Here is a 27245-nt window from a genome sequence, read left to right as displayed (position 1 = left end):
GAGAGAGAGCGAAGGTTGCGACGGCACATTACCATCTGAGTAGGGGCAGACTAAGTAGTGTTGGAGGAGAGCGAGAGAGAAAAGGATACAAAGTAGTGATCGGAGACTTGGAGGGGAGTTGCAGTGAGATTAGTAGAAAAACAGCATCTAGTAACGATGAGGTCAAGCATATTGCCTGCCTTGTGAGTAGGGGGGACGGGGGGATGGTGAGAGGGTGAGGTCAAAAGAGGAAAGGAGTGGAAAGAAGGAGGCAGAGAGAAATGAGTCAAAAGCAGACGTAGGGAGGTTAAAGTCAACCAGAACTGTGAGGGGTGAGCCATCCTCAGGAAAGGAACTTATCGTGTGTTTGAATGCATGTGTCTATGTTTGTGTTGCTTCACAGTCCCCGCTGTTCCATAAGGTGTATTTTTACCTGTTTTTTAGATCTGATTCTACTGCTTGCAGACGTTACCTGATGTGGAATAGAGTTCCATGTAGTCATGGCTTTATGTAGTATTGTGACGCGAATTGAGTATACGAAGAGGCAGGACGCAGACGCAGGATTTAACAAGGTCAAGGTTTACTTAACAATGAGCAAGAGAAATAACAAAGATAGAGTAAACGACACGAAGCTTAACAATCACACGCAGCATCATCTTCTTCTTCTTCAATGAGGTTTAACGGTGGTTGGCATCCAATTTGTTCCATTACCGCCACCTACTAGACTGGAGTTCAACTCCCTTATCTTTCCTTGAAAAATAAAATAAACCAAAGCAAAGAAATATCCTACCATCTAATACTACACTCACACCTTCAACACTACAACTAATAATTAACCCCACCCTTCTCCACTGTATAAATACACTCATTCCTACCTCATGCCCTCAACCTGAATTAATGGGACATCACCACTTAACACTCCCTGTAACTCTTCTGCTGTCAAGTCTCGCACACCCAAATATCTCTGCAGCTGCCACCACCACCTCAATTTTCTTCGATTTGCGTTCCATCCCTGCAGTACAATTAATAACCATTGCTATAAATGCTAAAATCCAATCTTGCTGAACCATATATCACTTTTTGGTTTATCCCTCTGTACAGATGTTTAGTTCATTTCATTCCGATCTCCTTTGCATTATTGTAGCAATTTTCTGTAGCCTGTCAACTATGCCTCTGTCTATCCCTGTTCTCTCCTCTCCGCACAGGCTATACAAACGCCTCACACCGCGTGGCTGCTGCCTCTCTAACCTGGTGGTCCCTGCACACACCACCCACGTGGAGTTCCAGGTCTCAGGCAGCCTCTGGAACTGCCGTTCTGCTGCCAACAAGGCAGAGTTCATCTCAGCCTATGCTACCCTCCAGTCCCTCAACTTCTTGGCGCTGACGGAAACATGGATTACCACTGAAAACACTGCTACTCCTACTGCTCTCTCCTCGTCTGACTATGTGTTCTCGCATACCCCGAGAGCATCTGGTCAGCGGGGTGGTGGCACAGGAATCCTCATCTCTCCCAAGTGGACATTCTCTCTTTTTCCCCTGACCCATCTGTCTATCTCCTCATTTGAATTCCATGCTGTCACAGTCACTAGCCCATTCAAGCTTAACATCCTTGTCATTTTTCGCCCTCCAGGTTCCCTTGGAGAGTTCATCAATGAGCTTAACGCCTTGATAAGTTCCTTTCCTGAGGATGGCTCACCCCTCACAGTTCTGGGTGACTTCAACCTCCCTACGTTTACCTTTGACTCATTTCTCTCTGCCTCCTTCTTTCCACTCCTCTCCTCTTTTGACCTCACCCTCTCACCGTCCCCCCCTACTCACAAGGCAGGCAATATGCTTGACCTCATCGTTACTAGATGCTGTTCTTCTACTAATCTCACTGCAACTCCCCTCCAAGTCTCATCAACTCATCCTTGACCGCTGGCTATGTCCCTTCCGTCTTCAAGAGAGCGAGAGTTGCACCCCTTCTCAAAAAACCAACACTCGATCACTCTGATGTCAACAACTACAGACCAGTATCCCTTCTTTCTTTTCTCTCCAAAACTCTTGAGCGTGCCGTCTTTAGCCAACTCTCTTGCTATCTCTCTCAGAATGACCTTCTTGATCCAAACCAGTCAGGTTTCAAGACTGGTCATTCAACTGAGACTGCTCTTCTCTGTGTCACAGAGGCTCTCCGCACTGCTAAAGCTAACTCTCTCTCCTCTGCTCTTGTCCTTCTAGACCTGTCTGCTGCCTTTGATACTGTGAACCATCAGATCCTCCTCTCCAAGCTGGGCATCTCCGGCACGGCTCACTCTTGGATTGCGTCCTACCTGACCGGTCGCTCCTACCAAGTGGCGTGGCGAGAATCTTTCTCCGCACCACGTGCTCTCACCAAGTCACTTGGCTCTGTCATATCCTCACATGGCCTCTCCTATCATTGCTACGCAGACGACACACAACTAATCTTCTCCTTTCCCCCCTCTGATAACCAGGTGGCGAATCGTATCTCTGCATGTCTGGCAGACATATCAGTGTGGATGACGGATCACCACCTCAAGCTGAACCTCGGCAAGACGGAGCTGCTCTTCCTCCCGGGGAAGGACTGCCCGTTTCATGATCTCGCCATCACGGTTGACAACTCCGTTGTGTCCTCCTCCCAGAGTGCGAAGAGCCTTGGCGTGACCCTGGACAACACCCTGTCGTTCTCCGCTAACATCAAGGCGGTGACCCGATCCTGTAGGTTCATGCTCTACAACATTCGGAGAGTACGACCCTGCCTTACACAGGAAACGGCACAGGTCCTAATCCAGGCACTTGTCATCTCCCATCTGGATTACTGCAACTCGCTGTTGGCTGGGCTCCCTGCCTGTGCCATTAAACCCCTACAACTCATCCAGAATGCCACAGTCCGTCTGGTGTTCAACCTTCCCAAGTTCTCTCACGTCACCCCGCTCCTCCGCACACTCCACTGGCTTCCAGTTGAAGCTCGCATCTGCTACAAGACCATGGTGCTTGCCTACAGAGCTGTGAGGAAAACGGCACCTCCATAACTTCAGGCTCTGATCAGTCCCTACACCCAAATGAGGGCATTGCGTTCATCCACCTCTGGCCTGCTGGTCCCCCTACCTCTGCGGAAGCACAGTTCCCGCTCAGCCCAGTCAAAACTGTTCGCTGCTCTGGCACCCCAATGGTGGAACAAGCTCCCTCACGACGCAAGGACAGCGGAGTCACTCACCACCTTCCGGAGACACTTGAAACCCCACCTCTTTAAGGAATATCTGGGATAGGATAAAGTAATCCTTCTACCCCCCCTTACCCCACCAAAAAAAAAAAAAAACATATTGTAAAGTGGTTATCCCACTGGCTATAAGGTGAATGCACCAATTTGTAAGTCGCTCTGGATAAGAGCGTCTGCTAAATGACGTAAATGTAAATGTAATGGTACATCTATACTACTTACACCATTTCTCTCAGGATCCCTCCCCCTTGACCCATCTTCCTCTACTTTCTTCACTGCCTCCGCATATGACAACTTCTTCTCTACTCTTACCCTGGATACCTCAACCTGCTTCTCTCGCACTGAACATGTCTGATCCCCAGCCCCATGGCCACCCCTACAGTTAGCACACACCACCACTTTCCAAACTGCTTCACACTCCTTTGTCTCATGCCCTTCTGCACACTTCTCACACCTTGGAATCTCCCTCCTACACACTGCTGCCACATGCCCATAAGTTTGACACCTGTAACATCTTAAGGTATTCGGCACATATGCTCGCACTGGATAACTTATATATCCTAACCTCACTTTCTCAGGCAAAGACTCAACTTCAAAACTAAAAAGAACAGACAATGACTCTTCTATTTCCCCACTCTCGCCACCCTGTTTACGTCGCACCAAACGACGAGCATCACACACACAACGGGAATCATCTCCTTCAGTTGGTCAACTTTTACATTCACTGCTACTCCAGTAATCACTCCTCTCAATGGCGCCCTTTTTTTAAGAGCGAAACAATTCACAATTATTTTCCCCATTTGTTTAACTCTGAGCGCCTTCTCCCTCTGCCCAACAGAAACACAAACAATTATCACTAGACCACTTCTGGTTACCCTCACCGATTCCACTTTACCCAACGCTCTTTTCACCCATCTTTAAACCTCCTCTGCCTCTCTTTTCCCCTCCATTCCTCCTCTGTCATCCAGGTATACGTTTCCTTATGATAATACTGCATTTCTCCAAACCTATATCTGTTTCTTGCCTTCTCTAAGGACTCAATTTTCCCAATCCTTTCCCTTCCGGCGTCTATTCTATCTTCGGCCTTGACCTCTTCATTGCTCTCCTCTTCTGATCCGCTGTCCTCCTCTCCTGAATCACCATCGTCTTTCGATCCCTCATCCAAGCTGTTATCCTCACTATCATCGGGACTTACGCCATTTCCAACTGCTTGTCTTTTCGCTGAAGACGCCATGCTCCACCCAGCCTGCCCTAGCCCTTCCCCAATTTACCGGCAATCCCACAGCTGCCACACAACATCATACAGAACAGTCCAGGGCTAAATGGGGGTGGTGATGAGATGATGAGGTGCAGGTGCGCTGGAGGTCATTAGGGTGCGTTGGGTTTCCATTCCGGTGTTTCCGAGGTGGTGCTCTCAGACCGGTGGCTCAGTAGACCGGCGAATCAGAGCGCCGTAGGGGAGCAACGGGAGGAGACGTGACAAGTACTGTGTGCCTCCCATAGTCTGTTCTGGACTTGGGGACTGTGAAGAGACCTCTGGGGGCATGTCTTGTGGGGTATGCATGGGTGTCCGAGCTGTGTGCCAGTATTCCAAACAGACAGCTCGGTACATTCAGCTTGTCTACACCTCTTACAAAAACAAGCAGTGATGAAGTCTTCCACTCTGTTCCAGGAGAGACTGACATGCATGTCATTAAAGTTAGCTCTCCATGTACTTTTAAGGGGCAGCCGTGCTGCCCTGTTCTGAGCCAACTGCAATTTTCCCAAGTCCCTCTTTGGATAAACACCTTGCAGGTTTTTTTTAAATAAGGTTGTACTGTTTTTACTTTTGATGACATCAGGCACTTTCAGGACATTTTCTTCTTATTTGTTCTACAGGACTTAGAAACGTTTTTAAATAGACAATGGTATGGTGCTGGAGATAATGAATAGTATTTGAAAAGTGGTGGAATTCCACTTTAAGTTTAAATGTTTTTTTCCCCTCACAAATAAAGTGATTTTTTTATTCTCGACAGCACTTTTATATTGAAATTCACATACAAAGCACCGCAAGCCAAGAATAAGGGCTGTCCAGAATGTCTCTTATCCGGAGGTGTTGAGAAGAGTGGAAGAAAGGAGTGAAGTTGAAGATGTAATGGTAGTAGGAGTAGAGACACAATATGCTATTCCTTGTTAACAGAGGTATCCTGACATGTTACATGTTAAGAAGGTGGACTTTGTAGCGTTTATTACTTTGGTTATCAACTGCACAGCGCAAACGGAGAGGAAATCGGAGAAAATAGGCATCATTGTGAGTGCGGCTGAGCGTTTTGGGGGATTTTTCTGCAGAGGCATAGCAAGGAATACTGTGCCTGTGTATGGTTGTGATTTGAATGTGATTGAAGGAGTGGGATGGTTGTTTGATTTTTTAAATTGTATTATTTCGGGTCAATACCCCGTACAGCAATACACCAATAGGTGTAGTCTGCCATAAAAAATGTAAGAAGAAGAACAAAGCACTGCAACCGGAAGTTCGAATTGCTAGGTTCCGGTCGGGTTCACACACTGCAGCCACAGGTTTTTGCTGTTTGTTGATAGTAACATAGCTAACCAGTCTGAACTGCTATGTCAATATTTGTGACTTAGCTAGCTGAAGTAAACCATTTTTGCGGTGAAAATGAGTTCTCCAGGGAATCGACACGGGACAAAAAGACCTGGCTCTCCAAATGAAGTAGGTTAAGTGTATAGCTAGCTAAATTCATTGAACGTGACTACCTTGTGGTTCAGGTAGCTAGCCAACGTTAGCTAGCAAGGCCCGTCTTGTTGGCTTCAGCGAAGAGAAGTATGCAGCTAGCTATGCAGCCACTAACTCAAGAAAGCCATAACTACAGAGTAAAACCACAGTTATAAAAATCGTTGGTAAAACAGCTAGCTAATTAATTAATTGTAAACAACCAATAGTATAGCTAGCTACGTTACTGTACGTTAGTCAACAAATCACCATAAAAAAGTAGTTCGTTTTTAGCTAACCTATTCACCATGTTAGGTGGCCAGATTGACAGTTCATTATGCTTGCCGGCCAGCCAGGCAATAATTTAAAAAATATTTATTTTTGATAAATTAATCAACTCAATGCTGTTACTACTAGGCCTATGATGTAACTAGCTGACGTTAGATTAAGATGTGGTTTAGCCTCATATCAAACTGCCAAATTAGCTAAGGTGCAATAGACCTAGGGCTATATTCTGGGATCCCATTCTTTGTGTACTGTAGCCAATGTGTTGGTTTCTTGCAGGATGCACCTACTCCATGGGAAGCTGCAGATCTGGGGGACAACGAGAGAAAGCAGAAGTTTTTGCGGTTGATGGGTGCAGGGAAGGTTTGTTTGGTCATGTTCTATGTAGACTATTACAATGTTTCCCAACCCTCTCCTCTGGACCACTAGAAGTTCACATATTTGTTGTAGCCCTTACACTGGCACACCTGACTCATTGTCAACTAATCACCAAGCCCTTGACTAGTTGAATCAAGTGTGTCCGTTTTAGGGCTCAACAAATATGTAAAACATCTGGTACTGGACTATTACTGTTATTTCAACTTGTGACTATTACCTCTATTCCAGTATTAGATTGAGCCACCATTTTATTGTAGGCTACACCTTATAATCCATACAGCTTTGTCAAAGGAGAAACAGAACTGTGGTATTACAGAATCCAATGTTTACTGTATTTGTTTCTGCAGAAAGAGCACACCGGACGCCTAGTCATTGGAGATCACAAGTCAACATCCCATGTCCGCAGTGGTGAGGAACCCTCTTTGAATTATACATAAGGGTTGTCATGGTACTTGTATCGTGACAACCCTATTCTACACTTCCTTTCAATCACACACTCTTTACTCATGGATGTATCTATTTAATCTAATCTTATCCCATACCAATACAGTACTATCTCGGACCGAATAGCACTGTATTGGGTATGATTGGTGTTTCACTAGCTTGTCCTCTGCAGGGGCGGAGGACCAGAGGATGAACTCTGAGCTGGAGCTGCAGTACCAGCAGGGGCTGGACGGGAAGCTGTCAGGCAGGAACAGGAGACACGTCGGCCTGGGCTTCAGCGAGGTGAGGGATCATGGACAGACGGGTTGAACATCAATACAGAGCGTGCTTGCCACATGTCCCTGTTGTTGCTGGTTGAGAACCGGTCCTAGCAAAGATGGCCATGAAATGGTTACATTATGATGCATAGGGCCTCTGAAATCAGCCTATCTACAGTTATATTATCTATGGTGTTGAATGGCTGAATCGCGAGGTATTAAATAAGAAACGCTTGTTTTTATTTTCTGTTGCAAAACGTTTGTCGTAATGAACACAATCCTGGACTGTTACAGCAAGGTGAAGCCTAGAATGAGATGAGGCTAGAATGACATGATTAGACCGTGATGTAATACTGATTGCTTGACTGATTGATGGATGATATACATTTTGAGATTTGAGTTAGGGGCAGTGCTCCTAATTGGACCTGTATGTTTTCATATGTAAGATTAATGACAGCAGATGAAGTTCCACAACATCAAAATGTGTTGCTCTGTCTGTAAGACTGTTTGTGATTGGCTCAAGTCACAGAGGCATGATTGCTACAGTCAATGTCCATGACACACCTGCGTGTCGCCTGTTGCCCCAGTCTTCAGATATTAATTTTGTGTCTCTTCTGTTCCCCCCACAGCCTGACCCACCTCCACCACCCGCAGAGAGCCAAGGCAAAGCAGAGCAACCAGCCAGTCCCAAAGCCCCAGACAGCCCTTCGGAACCCCAGGAGTCACTGGACAAATCCCCCTCACAGAGCCCAGAGGGCGGGAGGACAGAGCCCAGCGCAAAAGACAAGAAAGAAGACAAGAAACACAAAATGGCCTTTGTGAAGTCATCCTAAGACTGGGCGAAAAACTGAGAATCACCTTTTCTAATGTCGAACCACAGATTTGTACAAACGATGTTTGTTTGTCTCGGAAGTACTCCCTAGATGATACATGGTAACTTTGTGGTTTAAGAATGCCTTTTTTTTATGTTTCAATGCTGAGCAGCAAAGCAGTAGTGTACTACTGTAGGAGGGAATGTAATCAATGATTGAGCCAGATTCTTCCCATTGTTTCCTTGTCAATTTTTTTGGAATTCCTAACTAGAAGAGGGACTTGTCCAACGTGTTTTAATGGATCTGAGATTAAGCAAAAGCTTTAATTAAGTTGGGTTGAATGTAATGGGGTTGAACCTATTGGCTCGATAGGTATTTTACAGTCCTGTTCAATGTCTCACCATGAGTAATAAAATGTACTTGAACTACAAACTGAATATCAATAAACTGAAGCACCACAGTTCTCTCAGGGTGGGTCTGGTGAATTGTGGGGGAGAAAATAGTGATAAGGAAATAGTTACAGAAACTATACTGAACAAAAATATAAAACGCAACATGTACACGTGTTGATACCAGAAATGTTCCATACGCACAAAAAGCTTATTTCTCTCAAATTTGTTTACATCCCTTTTCTTGAGCATTTCTCCTTTGCCAAGATAATCCATCCACCTGACAGGTGTGGCATATCAAGAAACTGATTAAACAACAATCGTTTCACAGGTGCACCTTGTGCTATGGACAATAAAAGGCCCCTGCCCAGTCATGTGAAATCCATAGATTAGGGCCTTATGAATGTATTTAAATTGACTGATTTCCTTATATCAACTAACTCAGTAAAATTGTTGCGTTTATATTTTTGTTATGTATAAATAAACATGCTTGTGATTTAATTGTCTCACATTTACTGTTTTTGGTGAGTTCATTTGACGTGACACATTGAATCGACAAGAGTGTAATAGTGTGTTCACGTGTGTAACGTCAATAGAAAGAAAGACATTAAGGCAACATGTTTTGTTAAAACCTTTATTTCAATAAAACACCAGTATGGTTTCTTTCCTTTTTAAATTATACAATACAGTTGCTTGGCAAAAGCATTAGGTGGCATTGCTGATCTACAAAAAGAAAAATTTGGTGCAAGATTCTTTCATTACTCAAAATAAATATATAATTATATCATTCCATTTCCCTGTCTGCGACCTTAGAATATATTGCTTTGAACTTAATTTATGTTGATATACAGACCACTGCAAAAAAACTACTAATTATTCTCTATTGCAAAAACTAGTGTTAATAATTACACACAACACGCCATAAAAGTGCAAAAGCATGTAGAAAACAACTCCTTTTCAACCTTAACATTAGGTACACGCACAGTTGTTTCAAATGCTCTTGATTTTCAAACAACTCTTTTTGGTTCTTTAAAAAAGCATCTTGTTTTAGCTCTAATAAAAAGCCTTATTCAACAAATCACTTCACTTCTGCCAGTGAACTCCAAACAATTTTCGTCCACAAGGAGGTCCTGTTGGTGCCTTGGCGTCTGAGTCAACGCTCAGTCAGAGCTCAGCTGAGCATTGGCTGAAAGGGGGGAGGAAAACACTCATGACATTGAAAATACAGACTTTGTGAAAGACTGTCTTTGATGTCTTCAATCTATAGCTCAACCATCTTTCTAAAAAGCCCAAGTATTATCCAAACGTGTTTGTGTGGAAACAATGAGGCACAACCTTTCCACATTCAAAACACATGAGTCAAGAACATTTGGACACGAAAAGCCACCACACTTCAGAAAAGCAACCACCAAAACACCCAATGTAGTGAGAGCAGAAATGACACCTAAAGACTACAGTTATGCCACCACAAACATCACAGAGGCATCTTAAGGCCGTGACACTCAGAGGAGATGCGGTGTACCTTCACTAGATCTGTTCATCTCCCCAGCATCTCGCTCTCTGCACAACCAGGGACAATGAGAAAGGGTCCGGTTACTGTGCTGTATGATGAAGTTGCCCCTAGACACTGATCTTGGGTCAGTTTTGCATATTCCCCACTAATGGTTATGATTGGGGGAGGGAAAGCTGATCCTAGATCTGTACCTAGGGGAAACTTCACCCCTGAGTGTGCTGTACCCTCACAGACTGTATATGTGTGCATTTGCACACTCCCTGTCATAGAATTGATTTAAGCATAGGCTGGAGGGAGTTTCCACCATTGATCAATCCAAACGAGAAGGTGTGCAAGTGCAAACTTTGGGAGAAGGGGAGAATCGGGATACAGGCTCTGCCTCACACATAGTAGTAAGTCTATATACTTCACTGTGAACTGGTTAGGCTTCTCTGAAGGGAGGCTATCTATCTACAGCACAGTGATAGTCTCAGTGTCCTGCTAGATATTTACAGTGCCTTCAGAAAGTATTCATATCCCTTGACCTATTCCACATTTTGTTGTGTTACAGCCTGAAATCAAAATGGATTAAATTGTTTTTTTTCCCTCACCCATCTACACACAATACCCCATAATGATAAAGTGAAAACATGTTTTTAGAAATGTCTGCACATTTATTGAAAATGAAATACAGAAATGTCATTTACATAAGTGTTCACAACCCTGAGTCAATATTTTGTAGAACCACCTTTGGCAGTGATTACAGCTATAAGTCTTTCTGGGTAAGTCTCTAAGAGCTTTTTCCATACCTGGGTTGTGCAACAAAAAGTGAATTGCTTTGCCACATTTTTTTGCAGTATTACTTTAGTGCCTTGTTGCAAACATGATACATGTTATGGAATATTTTTATTCTGTACAGGCTTCCTTCTTTTCACTCTATCAATTAGGTTAGTATTGTGGAGTAAGTACATTGTTGTTGATCCATCCTCAGTTTTATCCTATTCCTGCCATTAAACTCTGTAACTGTTTTAAAGTCACCATTGGCCTCATGGTGAAATCCCTGAGCGGTTTCCTTCCTCTCCGTCAACTGAGTTAGTAAGGATGTCTGTATCTTTGTAGTGACTGGGTGTATTGATACACCATCCAAAGTGTAATTAATAACTTCACCATGCTCAAAGGGATATTCAGTGTCAGCTTTTTTTTTTTACCCATCTACCAATAGGTGCCCTTCTTTGCGAGGCATAGGAAAACCTCCCTAGTCTTTGTGGTTGAATCTGTGTTTGAAATTCACTGCTTGACTGAGGGACCTTACAGATAATTGTATGTGTGGGGTACAGAGATGAGGTAGTCATTCAAAAATCATGTTAAACACTATCATTGCACACAGAGTCCATGCAATTTATTATGCAACTTGTTAAGCACATTTTTACTCCTGAACTTATTTAGGCTTGCCATAACAAAGGGGTTGAATACTTATTGACTCAAGACATTTCAGCTTTTCATTTGTAATTAATTTGTAAACATTTCTAAAAACATAATTCCACTTCTACATTATGAGGTATTGTGTGTAGGCCAGTGACAAAAACATCTACATTTAATCCATTTTAAATTCAGGCTGTAACACAACAAAATGTGGAAAAAGTCAAGGGCTGTGAATACTTTCTGAAGGCACTGTATAGGAATATTAAAGGATTGTCTGTTTCTGCCAATTTAGAATCGGTAGTGTTTTATGAAGGAATGAATGGTTATGATGGGATCAAAGATACTGTAGGCAGTTCAGTGGGAAAAGGGTGTGTTTGTCTGTGTGTACCGTATACATAGAGTAGCCTATGAGTGTGTGAACTGGACAGTATGCATATTTAGGCGTGTGTGTTTAAAGCATGTGCATGTATGAGCTGACCTGTGAACTGCTTGCTCTTAATGGAGGCTTCAGAGGCCAAGGCGTGGGACACAGTCATGATCCTCTCCTGCTGCTGCATGGCTATGTCCAAATCAGTGAAGTTCAGTGGGACAGACACACCAGACGACGGACGTATGTTCTGAAAACTGACACACAAGGTGGGAAGGGAATACACACCAGGGAAAAGAGAGACCGAAACAAAGGAAAACATTGAGGAACAAAGGAAAACAGTGTCCCAAATGGCACCCTATTCCCTATATAGTGCACTACTTTTGACCAAGGCTCATAGGGAATAGGGCGCTATTTAGGACAAAAGGGATTATTGCATTAACTTTTTTGTATTGTGCTCTAAAGCTTTTGTAGTTTGAACCCAGTTTTAATTTGTACATTTGATCAAATCAGCCACAGCTCACCCAACACAGGATCCAGGGACCCATGAAATGGGACACACTGCCGTAGCCATTATGATGCTTGTGATGCCGTTAATGTTTTCCTTTCTAGGTAACACTTTATTTGAATAGTCCATCTGTAGATGCTCTACAAACTATCTACAGACAATCAGTAACATGTCATCTGCATGTTGAAATGATGAGACACTGTTGAGATGCTACTGAAAGGCCCGAGACATGCTGTTGAAATGATGCTTATAGTCTGTAGAGAAGGGTTCCCCAACTGGCAGCCCGGCCTGCGACATAAAATACTAAAAGAAAAAGCAGCAAATCAGCGGCAAGTAATTTTTATTTTGGAAATCTGTTCCAAAGTATTTCCACGCATAATAGAGATATATATGTGATCATATAGAAATGTAAGCAAGGTTTGAAATGATCAAGTTTTAGACAAATGTTGTATCTGTTTGGGCTTCTTGCAGTCAATTTGCAGTCTACAAATTATTTGTAATTATGTTCCGGACCCCTGACCATCCGCTCAAGAAATAAATTGGCCCGTGGCTGAAACTAGTTGATGATCTCTGCTGTAGAGTATTTACAGATGGACTATCCAAATAAAGTGTTACCTTTTCTAAATAAGAAGTGCCCAGATTTCTACCATTTCTCATCAATAATCTGCTAGATCACCCTAAATGTCGTCGTTTTTTAAAGGCGACTTTGACATTCATCATCATCATCATCATCCTCATTGTATCAACATGAACTGAATGGCTGAAACTAAGTCAGTAGTACTTAGACTTGGCCAGGATGTTTTTGATGCGTTCTGCTCTGCGTTGACGATCCTCCATCTCCTCCTGGCTCAGAGGCTCCTCGGGGTCTGACTCCACATAGCGCTCTGGGATAGACACCTTTTGGGGCTTGGACAGCTACATAGACCAATCATAGTGAAGATGTCCAGTCAACCAACCAATCCGTATTCAGGCTTAGAACAATATTCACCAATCATCTGTTTAGGTGGTCACACTGTTGGGGTCAGATACATTTATACTTTGCGGTTCTGTATAGTTACGAGGCTCCACAAAAGCAAGGTTATGGGATTGCAGTTGAAAGCATCAGTTCATTGTATGTGGTGAATGGGAAGTAGTATGAGAGCAGCAGGCTACAGACATTCCACTAATTCAAACCCATACACGACTGCATAGTATTAAAGGGGAAGTTCAGTATTTTACAGTAAAAAAAACAAATGAGCATGGTTTACAGTTTCTCCAGGTCCATAGACTACTTTCAGGATGAGGAACCATCTTACATTAAGTTTTAAAATACTGAACTTTCTCTTTAACCACTTGTTTACAGAATTACAGATATTCAACCAATAATGGAGAGTATTGACAGGAGAATATTTGGCGCCAGATCCTAAATTAGCCATCGGTGAACGTACCTCACGACTGAGGTCCAGGTCGTAGTCGAGGGGCTCCATGTCTGTCTCCCTCATGGGTGTGGCCATCACCATGAGCCACTCGTCTGATTGGATCCTCTCCATTTCCTTCAGCTCGCTCCGCCCCTCGTCGCTCTGGCCCTCGGCAACCTGTCGCTCTTCCACCTGAGCTTTCTGCTCCCGCTGCTGCTGCAAATCAAAGTCCAGTTGCTCTCGCCTCCACTAGGGGGAGACAGACAACCATTACTTTACCTGACCATTAGGTTTTACATTTTAGTCATTTAGCAGACGCTCTTATCCAGAACGACTTACTGTTAGTGAGTGCATACATTTTCAGAGGCAAAATAAAAAGTAAGTATTATTTCACTTCAATAAGAGACAACACAATACCATCACAGATTGGACCACCCTGTGTAGAACTTAGAGAAAAAACATGCAACAATGTATATTCTATCTGGAGCCGATTTCACAGCACAATTCCTAGTCCTATGAGGATGAACTGCTTCTGTGTTGCGGGGACAAATGAAGTCTTGAGGAGTGAGGACCACGCATCCGAAATCTTGTCTTTCTTGGGCTCTGCACTGTCACCACAGGAGGTCCCTACAGCATCTCCATTCCACCACCAGCAACTTCATTGCATTTAATTGTTTGCAGGATTACCAGAAAGAGGATTTAATTATTAGATTAATGACAGCATCATCAGAACCAACCACCAAAGGATACTGATTAAACTGGGACCACACACACACACACACACACACCTTTGCTTTTCCAAACACATACATAAACACATTTGTGTTATGAGTAAATATCTGTTTGTACTGTATGAGTGTATTTTCTGTGTGTCCTAGTTCTCAAACCCATGCATGCATCATTGCCACTCCAGTGTGTGTAGGCCTCCCATGCTGTGAGGAGAAAGTGCATCACATGCGTTATTGTGCTCAGTGGACAGAGGAAAACCACACACCATAGGGAAAATACATGCATATATGTTCATCAAAACCCCGCCAAATGGAAAAACACAGCCAGAGGTGATTTATTGAAGCAATATTATTTTATTCTCGAGTGCAAATCTCTACATTGGAAAAGAACAGGTGTGAAGGAGCTGTGCATTGCCTCTCAGTTTAACAGATTAATTTAGCATTAGCTGTCCATTTCATAATGCACTCTGTCTCTAGTCACTTCCTTTTCTTTCTGCTATTTTTTCATCCTCGCTGATAAAAAATAAATAAAATTGGGATCGGTAAAAGCAATATGGTGGAATTTACACCTGCCTTGGCGGTAGGCTTGCGGCAGCCATTTTGCTTTTCCTTCTCCTGTAGCGATCAACCACGGTCAAGTACAAAAGTCTTTGTTGTAGTCAAAAAAAGGCTGTGATAATGTTGATGTAGCAGAAACTAAAAACTGAATGGTGTGAATAAGTGACAGTTTAGTGTGTCATGGTAGAATAAAATAATTCAAATGATAAAACAGAGGGAGCCTAAAATGAGAAGTAGTGTAAGATCTGGCTATTATGGTGAAGGCTACAAAATGAAACTTAGTAACCAGCAGGAGTTGATGAACTACGTACTTCCAAATGTTAGTAGGAGCTGGGAACACAAGGGTTGATGGCAAATGTAGTAAGGAGTTTGAGGGTATTGATGATCTCACAGCAATCTGGTTAAGATTGTATGTTAGATAATATATTAGATGGTTAATTAGTCTTTGTAAGGTTGATTCTCCTTGGCTGGCACGCGCAAGAAACCTCAAACATAAGTACGCCAGCTATCTGAAAGCTCATTTAAATCGGATTCTGTGGTAGCCATAGCATGTCATAAGACAAACAGGGTGGAAAAAGTGAGGTTAAAGGTGAATTTTGTGAGAAGAATTGTGGAATTGAGGAATGATTATTCACCAGGAACAAAAGGCACTTTGATTTCATTCGATTCATATCATTTGAAAGATTGAGGGAGCAGGGCGGTTTGGTAATGATTTGTGCCCCTTCCATTTCCCACCGAGTTGATTTGTTCAAACATGGTACACATTTCCCCATCCCCACTTTATCAAATCTCTATAAAATATAATTTTACAAATGTAGAGGCTACTGAAAATATCCTTCAGTAAATAAATACAAATGTACATAAGTGTAAATGTACATAAAATGGGCTTTTCTTTTCTCGTGACAGAGAGAGAGGGAAGGCAGAGCTATGCCTGTAGCCAGTCCCTCTCTTCTTCTCCTTGATATACATTCAGTGTGTGTCAGTGAGGTACCACACGGGGGCACTAGTGATAGGTTTAACTCAACCCATACACCTTAATATGGGGAACAGCTCTGTCTTACAGTCCATATCTGACAGATATCCCCTCCCCTACTCTCCCAAGCAGCCTCCACCACGCTCAGTCCAACTGCTCCATAGCCCAGCCCAGCCAGCCACGGCTTTGTCCCAGCCAGTCCCACCGGCCCTTAGCGTGTTAGCACGATGCTAACGTTACTCAAGTTACTGCCATTGGTTACACATGCGGGAGAGGGTGGGAAAATAGTGTTAGCGTTAGTCGCTTAGCATGTTAGCACTTGCAGAGGCGGCACCTATGTGGGGGGTTCGGCAGGGGCGTGACAGTGGCAGAGGTCCCTGCTTCTGCTGCGGGGGTAACGTACTGAGCCCAGGTCAGTGGAGGAGAGAGGCCTGGTGGAGGAGGAGGAACGATGGGTAGTGGTGTTGGAGGTGGCGTGGCGTTCTCCCTGGCTGAGGTTCCTCTTGCGCTCGCGCACCAGGGCCCTCTGGTGCCTCTTCATGCGCTCCAGCTGCTCCTCTGCGCTCATGCGGCCCCGGGGGGCCTGGGCCAGAGGCTGGGGCTGCTGGTCATAGGTGTACAGCTGCTCCAAAGCACTCTTAGGTCTCTCCTGGGACAGAGAGTGAGAGAGAGAGAGAGAGTGTGAGAGAGAGAGAGAGTGTGAGAGAAAGAGAGAGAGAGTGTGAGAGAGAGAGAGAGAGAGAGTGTGAGAGAGAGAGAGTGTGTGAGAGAGAGAGAGTGTGAGAGAGAGAGAGTGTGAGAGAGAGAGAGAGTGTGAGAGAGAGAGAGAATGAGAAAGCGAGAGAGTGAGTGAGACAGTGAGAAAGCGAGAGAGAGTGAGAAAGAGAGCGAGAAAGAGAGAGAGAGATAGAAAGGAGAGAAGGATAGGAGGAGCGGGAAACATCGTGAAAGATATATGAGATGGGTAGTGACATAGGGGTGTGATAGGAAGAGGGGTAAAGGAAAGGGGGAAGAAAGAAAAACAAAGATGCATCTTCTGGACAGAGTGCCGCCGTAAACCCATTCTACATGTAGAAACGGGCAAAATGACAGCCAGAAGTCGCCAACAGCGGGTGGTCCCTATAACACACCGGGCAAACAGCAAGCAAAAGACAAACGGCCCAGTACTGTGCAGACAGACAATCAGTCTGGTGAATTTTCTCCTTAAGATTAAGAGGTTACTGCATGGCTAATGTCAGCCTTGTTGGCCCTGGTGAAAAGTAGTGCACTATATAGAAAATAGGGTGTCATTTGGATAAAGCTCATATCTCGTTCCTTCCTCTGATTGGTGACTCTTCCTCTCTATTCCTTACATAGTGCACTACTTTTCACCAGAGCAGGCTCTGCGATGCACCCCATGTGTGGTGACTCACCCTCTCTGCAGAGGCGGCCGCCCCTCTCCTCAGGGTCACATAGGAGGAGATGTTACTGGACTGGTTAAGCCTCGACGATGAGCCCGACAGACCTGTTACGGACAGGAAACAGGAAACACTGTCACAGTATGCCTGGGGGGAAACCCATTCTGACACAGCACCACTGACCTGTAGAGACACAAAGTGGCAAAGAGTGTAATGTAAGCATAAAACAGGGCTGAGTTGCAGACTAGCTGATGATACCTTTGTTTGGGAGGGTCTGGTAGCCCCCCGCAGACCCTGTGCTGCTCCGGCCCATCCCTGGCAGTTCTGGTTCACTCAGGTATGACCGCAGCTCCACCTGAAACGCAATCATACTGCAGTTGTCACAAACTAGATCAGTGAGGTTCGAGTCAACTTAATACAATAGATATTGCTCTCATTGAGGTAAAGGCTGCATTCCATTTCAAAATGTTGTCGCCTTTCCCTCAACCCTCATTCCCTCTCCTTCAGAGACGACTGGAAAGGTGTGTTAGCAACTAATTCCCGCTATATTGCCTATTCAGTTGTCTCAGATGCATGAAGATTTGTGAATGAGGGAAGAGGAAAGAGAACTGCTTTTTGGAATGCAGCCTTTTTGCATCTCGTCAAAGTAACATTGGTCAGTGAGATTTCAGTGATGAGGAAGTTACATGGCTGAGTGACAGTATGATATCGTCCTGTAAAACTGGCTTCGATGGTGACAGCTGAAAACAGCAGTGTTTTTGATACCGCAAGTGCCACAATTGACTGTTCAACTTTACAAACGGCATCCAATAAAAGCACTGTTGTGCGTGCAGCATACACATTAGTAGTACAACAAAGGCTCGTCTTAACAATAAATCACTAAATAAAATAAAGGCTTGTCCTGACCTTAAAGTCTCCGTTGACACACCCTCCGGTCTCTCGGTCTCTCTTCCTCTCGTCTGACTGGCGTTTGAGCCCGCGAACCGACGTGTGTCTTACTACCACCGACGCCTCTTTGGGGAGGGGTGGGATGGCGGGGGGCGGGTCTTCATTGTCATAGAGGTGGGGCAGGGGTGGTCTGGGAGGAGCCTCATCTTCTGCCTGTACCAGAGCCACACCCATACAGGAAGTAAGTCACAATTGGTACTTATTGTCAAGTACCTCAAAACTCATTGGAGGATGAGGCCTGAGGGGAGGGACATTGGAGTGGGCGGAATTAAGGATTTGTCAGCTAGTAACGCTTTGAGACAACCACTGATTAGAAGGGAGTCATTCTACAAACTCAGGGCTATCTAGGTTTCCTATTCAGCTTTACTGTTAAATGTGTTTTAAGTATTCTGACCCTTCACAGCACAGGTCACGTGTCCTCAACTCACTTACTTTAGAATCTCTTTGTACAGTAGCTCCAAACTCACACACTTTTGACAGCTTGACTTTGATTAAACCTATGTCTACATATCCACTCTAATGCAGGACTAACTGCTTTTATTAACTCACCCACTTTGGTCCATGTACAGGTTCAAATCCCCCAGTAAACCCAGATTTACAAACTGAACTGCCACTCACCCATTTTGGCAGTGTGTAGGAGCTGCGAGGAGGGGGCCTAACCTCCCCTACAGGGGGCATAGCGCTCTGCGAAGTCACTGCAGGATCCGACACTGAAGCCACTAGTTTCCTCTCTGGAAAACAGAAAAACACAGGCAAAAGAAGTGCCTACAAATTCACACACAGGCAAAGAATGAAGGTATGACTGACCTCTGTGCTTGTTTGTCTGTCATGGTAAGTGTTAGGATATGGAGGTAGTTTGGTGTAGTTGGTTTTGTAACAATGGTATAGGGAGATTAGATTTGGCTATCTGGTATGGAAAACTACCATGGTCATTTGTCTCCCATGTAGTGTATTGTAGTTAGGAATTCCCCCAAGGGGACGAATAAAGTTGTTTCATCTGAATAGAATTGAGTAAAATATGGTAAAACATAGTAGGTGGGTGTGGATGTCTGGACAGTTGGTGATTTCTCCCACCTGGGTTCTGCACCGAGTCGATTGTGATCTTGTAGTTGGCTTTGCTGGAACTCAGTCCTGCCATCACATCCTGTGAATAACAACTCTATGTTCTGTTCATGTCTACACCTGTGGACATTGTCCCCGTAGAGTGGAATAGCAGCACTGCACAGCACTGAGCTGTGTTGAAGTGATGTTGAGATGCAGTAGCAGCTCTGACCTGAGGGGTGGTGCTGTGGTTCATGTGGGCCTGTAGCACGGTCCTCAACTGCTCCACTGAGCTCTCCAGCCTGCTGTACTCCTCCCAGGCCCGGGCCATCTCCTACACACAACATGAAGCAGCAGGGTAAGAGAGAGTTTTCATAAACACATAGCGTGGAATGTGTTGGCCAGAGCCACACAGAAGACCATACACTAGGATCTGCATGTATATAACACACACTAGAGCTCTGCGACATCTACACTACCGTTCAAAAGTTTGGGGTCACTTAGAAATGTCCTTGTTTTCGAAAGGACAGCAATTTCTTTGTCCATTAAAATAACATCAAATTGATCAGAAATACAGTCTAGACATTGGCTATTGTAGCTGGAAACGGCTGATTTTTAATGGAATATCTACATAGGTGTACAGAGGCCCATTATCAGCAACCATCAGTCCTTTGTTCCAATGGCATGTTGTGTTTGCTAATCCAAGTTGAACATTTTAAAAGGCTAATTGATCATTAGAAAACCCTTATGCAATTATGTTAGCACAGCTGAAAACTGTTGTGCTGATTAAAGAAGCAATAAAACAGGCCTTCTTGAGACTAGTTGAGTATCTGGAGCATCAGCAATTGTGGGTTCGATTACAGGCACAAAACTTTCTTCTGAAACTTGTCAGTCTATTCTTGTTCTGAGAAATGAAGGCTATTCCATGCAAGAAAATGGCAAGAAACTGAAGATCTCGTACAACACTGTGTACTACTCCCTTCACAGAACAGCGCAAACTGGCTCTAACCAGAATAGAAAGAGGAGTGGGAGGCCCCGGTGCACAACTGAGCAAGAGGACAAATACATTAGTGTCTAGTTTGAGATACAGCCGCCTCACAGGTCCTCAACTGGCAGCTTCATTAAATAGTACCCGCAAAACACCAGTCTCAACGTCAACAGTGAAGAGGCGACTCCGGGATGCTGACCTTCTAGGCAGAGTTGCAAAGAAAAAGCCATATCTCAGACTGCCCATCTTAATATTTTATTTTTATTGGCCAGTCTGAGATATGGCTTTGTCTTTGCAACTCTGCCTAGAAGGTCAGCATCCTGGTAGAGTACATTGCTTGCTGTTTGGGGTTTTAGGCTGGGTTTCTGTATAAGCACTTTGTGACATCTGACTAAAATCATAACTTTGTGTTAGAAGTGCTTCAACCTCATCAAATACAAGACAAGAGAGATTATTTCATAGAAAATAATAATGTTCCTTGAGTTTTGTCAGAGTTTAGAGTGAAGAAAAGTAGCTAACAGCTAACTGCTCATATGTCTCTTCATTGAGCAGAGCAACCCAAGCGGAGCTATGGATACTCACAGACTCAGAGCGGTCATGAGCATAGCGCATGCAGAGCGAGCTGCACGCAGGGAGTGAGTGACAGACAGAGAGGAGAAGCTAATGGATTTACTAACGGAATAAGGTATTTCTGATTTCGGGCAGGGCTGGGCCTTAAATTTGGCAGAAGCAATCGGTCCTGGGTAGGGTAGGGCCTGAACGTCGTGGGCATGGGTAAGGCCCCCCCACCCCACCCCCACACACAGGTGTGTGTGATGATCTCACCGTGGACACACTGGAGATCTCGGCCCTGATGTGCACCACGTCCTCTTGTAGGAGTCTCTGTTGGTAGGCTATCTTCTCCAGGTGGGCCGCCTGGTCTCTGTACTGCTCCATCTGTTGGTGGGACACGTCCAGCACCGACTCCAGCTTGTCCTGACGGGTCAGGGATTAGAGGTCAATATCAGAGACAGCAGGGTCAAGGTCAATTCCATTTCAACTCGGGAAATGCACACAATGCTGTCCATTTTGTAAAGATGGAAGAAAAACCATACAAAAGAAAACCCTTTAAATTTGAATAATTTACCTCATACATTGAATTGACATTGATTTCTTGGCTGATAACAAATTAAACCAGACCCAAATGCAATGAGACACATGAGTATAGAGATGAAGTGTCAGTACCTTATCGTCCTTCAGTGAGCTGATCCGGACCTCCAGTTCCTTCAGGGTCTTGTCCTGCTCACATAACCGACTGAGTTTCACCTGTAGGCCAGGGACAGACAGTGAGACAGACAGAGAGAGACAGACAGGGCTGTTACAGACCTGGCCTGTCCACAGTGGGTCTCAATCTTTCCTACGGTTTCCTACAGTGTGTGTGTGCATCATTTTCCTCCATGTACATGTATCTCCTCCCCCTCTAACATTTCACCAGTTTGTGTGTGTGTGTGTGTGTGTGTGTGTGTGTACGTGCGTGCGTGCAAGTCTACGTGCAGAAGTGTGTACGTATCCCTCTCTCCTGTCTCATTAGCTGATAATTATGCAGAGCAAACCCTTTATGCAAATACGCCACATCCCACGCTGACCTTTTGTCAAAGTGTCTCAGAACCTCAGAGTCCTCCTAATTAATCCCTGGTTAAGGCTGCATCCCAAATGGCACCCTAGTTCTTATACAGTGCACTTCTTTTGACCAGAGTCCTTGGGGAATAGGGTGCCATTTGGGATGTACCCTAAGAAACCCAAACGTCATGACAAAGGTTGGATCAACTGATCTTCATCTCTCAATTTACCAATTTACGGGCTATTTGTGGGAAACGGCAGTTTTCACGAAGGCAGTAAGATCACAAACACACCGCTCGATGTGAACAAATAGTATTCCATCTAATTAAAGTTGTTACATAAAGTTGCATAATAATTGTTTGTAGTTATAACTATATTAAGTTGCATGGTATCTTTCGCAGGCGCAAACATATGTATAGTGTTTATGCTCAATTTGCCATTCTGTTGAATACATCATTTATTTGTGGTTTTCTCCACGCGCAGTAATATTGCTTTATTGATGCCATGAAATAGTCTGTGCGGATAGAAAAACCCTGGCACCCTTATAAATTGTTAAAGTGCCGAGCTATCAACGCTACACTCTTCAACTCCTTTTGTAGTAGTTACACTCTGATAGGAGAAAAATATTTTTTTTAATGCTACGCTTTTAATATAGAACTGAAAGATTCACGACTTCATACATTTTTCTCTTGAAGTTGAGGTAAATAGCCCACTAAATCCTAGTCAACACTTATTTCATTATTATTTGATTTGATTTATTACATTTGTATTGCTCACTCTATTCCCCTAAGGGTCTATGGTAGTCAGTGTATCAGTCTCCTCATCTCTGTACCCTTCCAGAAAAGTTTTAAGCTAAAACTCAAAATGTCCTTTTGGGACAAGAGGATATGGAGTGAAAATGTTGTTAAGGGTTGCGGGTGGGAGAGAGAAAGAGAGAGTATGTGAGAGTGGGTATGCGTATTTGTGTGCATTAGTGTGTGAGCAATGCGGAAAACTGCTCTGTTGTGATTCTCGCTCATACTCACATCCACATCACTCTCGGCTACTCTGACAGGTTTCGTTGCTTCTTTCAACGTCTGACTTCCAATCACCTTGGGACCAGAAAAGAAATACATCTTCAAATATTGTTGCTCTATGTACACTCAGTGGCCAGTTTATTAGGTACACCACTGCGTTCACGAAAATGGTTCACTCCTACAGACAGTGAGTCACGTGGCAGTGGCTTGCTATATAAAGCAGGCAGACAGTCATCAAGGCATTCAGTTACTGTTCGATTGAACATTAAAATGGGCAAAACGGGTGACCTAAGCGACTTTGAGCGTGATATGATCGTCGTTGCCAGGCGCACCGGTTCCAGTATCTCAGAAACGGCCGGCCTCCTGGGCTTTTCACGCACGACAGTGTCTAGAGTTTACAGAGAATGGTGCGACAAACAAAAAACATTCAGTCAGTGGCAGTCCTGTGGGTGAAAACAGCTCGTTGATGAGAGGTCGAAGGAGAATGGTATGAATCGTGCAAGCTAACTGGCGTCATGCTGATGATAGAGTCAGGATTTGGCTAAGCAGCATGAGTCCATGGCCCCATCCTGCCTGGTGTCAACGGTACAGGCTGGTGGCCGTGGTGTAATGGTTGGTCCCTTGATACCAATTGACCAACGTTTCTATGCCCCGAAGAATTCTGGCTGTTCTGGAAGCAAAGGGGGGTCCAACCCGGTACTAGATGGGTGTACCTAATAAACTGGCCATTGAGTGTATCTTCTGGTAGGGATATTGGTTGTTGAGGATACTGAAAAGTTACACTGAAAGCACAATGAGGAAACCAACCGTGAACTAACCATGATGGCTTAGAGAAAGTAAGAAAATAGCCATTGACAAATGCAGCCTATATGACACAGAGAGACAAAGAAGATCTTTGCATGAACGCCACTCATAACAATGCCCATCGATTACATTTTTTTCTCTCCATATCTTTTCATGTCCCTGCATCACAAGAAGATGGACAACAAACCCATTTTAAAACAAAAATGGAATGAGACACTGCTACTTAGGCTACTCCTTACAATACTCCCAGTGTTGGAAATACATAGATTTGTACAACATTTGTTTTTTTGCATTCCTAGAGTATATTCTGAACCAACTGGGTTCAGGGTAAACATGCTGTGTTTTGATGTGTTGTACTGGGGATATATCAAGGAGATATGTTTGATAGATCAACAGGAGGATGGTGCAAGCAGCTAGCTTTTCAACCACCGAACCACTGCACATGCACTGCAGAGCCATCCCAGGCCAGAACCACCAATCACGTCACAGAGGAGTCGAGAGTCAGGGGTTACAGAGGGGTCAATGCCAAGCCAGTACCCACACACAGCCATGGACATAGACACACAGTTTTAAGCGATGGGATGATCTCTCTCATAAACATGTACAGTGGCTTGCAAAAGTATTCACCCCCCTTGGCATTTTTTCTATTTTGTTGCCTTACAACTTGGAATTAAAATGGATTTTTGGGGGGTTTGTATCATTTGATTTACACAACATGCCTACCACTTTGAAGATGCAAAATATTTTTTCTTGTGAAACAAACAAGAAATAAGACAAAGAAACAGAAAGCTTGAGCGTGCAATAACTATTCACCCCCCCAAAGTCAATACTTTGTAGAGACACCTTTTGCAGCAATAACAGCTGCAAGTCTCTTGGGGTATGTCTCTATAAGCTTGGCACATCTAGCCACTGGGATTTTTGCCCATTCTTCAAGGCAAAACTGCTCCAGCTCCTTCAAGTTGGATGGGTTCCGCTGGTGTACAGCAATCTTTAAGTCATACCACAGATTCTCAATTAGATTGAGGTCTGGGCTTTGACTAGGCCATTCCAAGACATTTACTTCTGAAGGTAATTGGTTGCACCAGATCTTATTTAGGGGCTTCATAGCAAAGGGGGGGAATACATATGCACGCACCACTTTTCTGTAAAAAAAAAAATTGATATTTTTTTAACAAGCTATTTTTTTTCATTTCAATTCACCAATTTGGACTATTTTGTGTATGTCCATTACATGAAATCCAAATAAAAATCAATTTAAATTACAGGTTGTAATGCAACAAAATAGGAAAAACGCCAAGGGGGATGAATACTTTTACAAAGCACTGCATACACACACACGCATACACACACAGTGTGTCCACAGTGCTTACGTTCCATAGGGGCCTGAGAGGCCCGGCAGTGCAGTGCAGTAGCACACTGTGAGCCATGAGGATGAACGGCTCTAAACTTTTTATCTGCGTCAAATAGGAGATAAAGAGCCACTGTTAACCGGCTGCCGTTTGCTATAAGGAAGTTAGCAATTTGACCATTCATTTGAATATACCCGTTCGTATACCAACTGTTATGTCATATTTACAACAGTATGGAGTCTGCATTATGGTCATGTTGTGCAAGGGCAGATTGGCCGTCTGGCAATTCTGGCAAATGCCAGAAGGGCCGGTCCATCTTTAATTTGGGTTGGCTGGTCGAAATTGACAAAAAATAAAATAACAAATATTATATACAGTGCACTCGGAAAGTATACAGACCCCTTGACTTTTTCCACATTTTGTTATGTTACAGCCTTCCTTCGACCTCATTGCTTGGTTTTTGCTCTGACATGCACTGTCAACTGTGGAACCTTTTATAGACAGGCATGTGCCTTTCCAAATCATGTCCAATCAATTGAATTTACCACAGGTGGAGTCCAATCAAATTGTAGAAACATCTCAAGGATGATCAATAGAAACAGGATGCACCGGAGCTCAATTTCGAGTCTCATAGCAAAGGGTCTGAATACCTATGTAAATAAGGCATCTGTTTTTTATTATTAATACATTTGCAAAAATGTCTAAAAACTTGTTTTCACTTTGTTATTATGGGGTATTGTGTGTAGATAGATGAGGAATTGTTTTCTATTATGCAATGCAAATAGTCCAGGTAGCCATGATTAGCTGTTCAGGAGTCTTATGGCTTGGGGGTAGAAGCTGTTAAGAAGCCTTTTGGACCAAGACTTGGCGCTCCGGTACCGCTTGCCGTGCGGTAGCAGAGAGAACAGTCTATGACTAGGGTAGCTGGAGTCTTTGACAATTTTTAGGGCCTTCCTCTGACACCGCCTGGTATAGAGGTCCTAGATGGCAGGAAGCTTGGCCCCAGTGATGTACTGGGCCGTACGCACTACCCTCTGTAGTGCCTTGCGGTCGGAGGCCTTTTGAGGATCTGAAGACCCATGCCAAATCTTTTCAGTCTCCTGAGGGGGAATAGGTTTTGTCGTGCCCTCTTCACGACTGTCTTGGTGTGTTTGGACCATGATAGTTTGTTGGTGATGTGGACACCAAAGAACTTGAAGCTCTCAACCTGTTCCACTACAGCCCCGTCGATGAGAATGGGGTGTGCTCAGTCCTCTTTTTTTTCCTGTAGTCCACAATCATCTCCTTTGTCTTGATCACATTGAGGGAGAGGTTGTTATCCTGGGACCACGTGGCCAGGTCTCTGACCTCCTCCCTATAGGCTGTCTCATCGTTGTCTGTGATCAGGCCTACCACTGTTGTGTCGTTGGCAAACTTAATGATGGTGTTGGAGTCGTGCATGGCCATGCAGTCATGGGTGAACAGGGAGTACAGGAGGGGACTGAGCACGCACCCCTGAGGGGCCCCCGTGTTGAGGATCAGCGTGGCAGATGTGTTGTTACCTACCCTTACCACCTGGGGGCGGCCCGTCAGGAAGTCCAGGATCCAGTTGCAGAGGGAGATGTTTAGTCCCAGGGTCCTTAGCTTAGTGATGAGCTTTGAGGGCACTATGGTGTTGAACACTGAGCTGTAGTCAATGAAGAGCATTCTCACGTAGGTGTTCTTTGCCTGTTTGATGGTTAGTCGGAGGGCATAGCAGGATTTCTTATAAGCGTCCGGGTTAGAGTCCCACTCCTTGAAAGCGGCAGCTCTACCCTTTAGCTCAGTGCGGATGTTGCCTGTAATCCATGGCTTCTGGTTGGGGTATGTACGTACGGTCACTGTGGGGACGACGTCATCGATGCACTTATTGATGAAGCCAGTGACTGATGTGGTGTACTCCTCAATGCTATCGGAAGAATCCCGGAACATATTCCAGTCTGTGCTAGCAAAACAGTCCTGTAGCTTAGCATCTGCGTCATCTGACCACTTCCTTATTAACCGAGTAATAATAATAATAATATACCATTTAGCAGACGCTTTTATCCAAAGTGACTTACAGTCATGCGTGCATACATTTGGTGCTTCCTGCTTTAGTGTGTTTGTAGCCATCTACTAGACATTAATACAGTCCTTTTTACTAAACACAAGGCATCATGTATTACAAAG

The 27245-nt window shown here is 44.2% G+C and overlaps 2 protein-coding genes across 3 annotated transcripts in view; one reads left to right on the top strand and one right to left on the bottom strand.

Moving 5' to 3' along the window:
• The first annotated feature begins 5256 nt into the window (after window positions 1-5256).
• LOC121531390 (small acidic protein) lies at window positions 5257-8545 on the top strand. 2 transcript variants are annotated; one of them, XM_045205154.1, is made up of 5 exons: window positions 5257-5486; window positions 6471-6554; window positions 6917-6977; window positions 7186-7295; window positions 7900-8545. In XM_045205154.1, exons 1-5 carry the CDS (start codon window positions 5388-5390, stop codon window positions 8101-8103), a joined length of 558 nt encoding a protein of 185 aa, XP_045061089.1. In that variant the 5' UTR covers window positions 5257-5387; the 3' UTR covers window positions 8104-8545. The 2 variants fall into 2 exon arrangements, with proteins under 2 accessions (XP_045061089.1, XP_041692563.1); XM_041836629.2 differs by lacking the exon at window positions 5257-5486 and adding an exon at window positions 5708-5906.
• A 544-nt stretch (window positions 8546-9089) lies between these two features.
• The window catches only part of LOC121532074 (pleckstrin homology domain-containing family A member 7), a 57338-nt gene continuing 39182 nt past the window's right edge, over window positions 9090-27245 (bottom strand). Inside the window, 13 exon segments of the mRNA XM_045205207.1 lie at window positions 9090-9657; window positions 11864-12009; window positions 13042-13175; window positions 13688-13906; window positions 16320-16565; window positions 17329-17420; window positions 17572-17668; window positions 18220-18414; window positions 18880-18992; window positions 19336-19636; window positions 21116-21265; window positions 21515-21595; window positions 22915-22980. Of these exon segments, the coding sequence (XP_045061142.1) occupies window positions 9632-9657; window positions 11864-12009; window positions 13042-13175; window positions 13688-13906; window positions 16320-16565; window positions 17329-17420; window positions 17572-17668; window positions 18220-18414; window positions 18880-18992; window positions 19336-19636; window positions 21116-21265; window positions 21515-21595; window positions 22915-22980 (1866 nt within the window). The 3' untranslated portion in view covers window positions 9090-9631.

The sequence above is a fragment of the Coregonus clupeaformis genome, chromosome 19, assembly GCF_020615455.1.
Source record: "Coregonus clupeaformis isolate EN_2021a chromosome 19, ASM2061545v1, whole genome shotgun sequence".
Lineage (NCBI taxonomy): Eukaryota > Metazoa > Chordata > Actinopteri > Salmoniformes > Salmonidae > Coregonus > Coregonus clupeaformis.
Note: the sequence above shows the minus strand (reverse complement) of the source record. Positions and strands in the feature narration are given on the sequence as shown.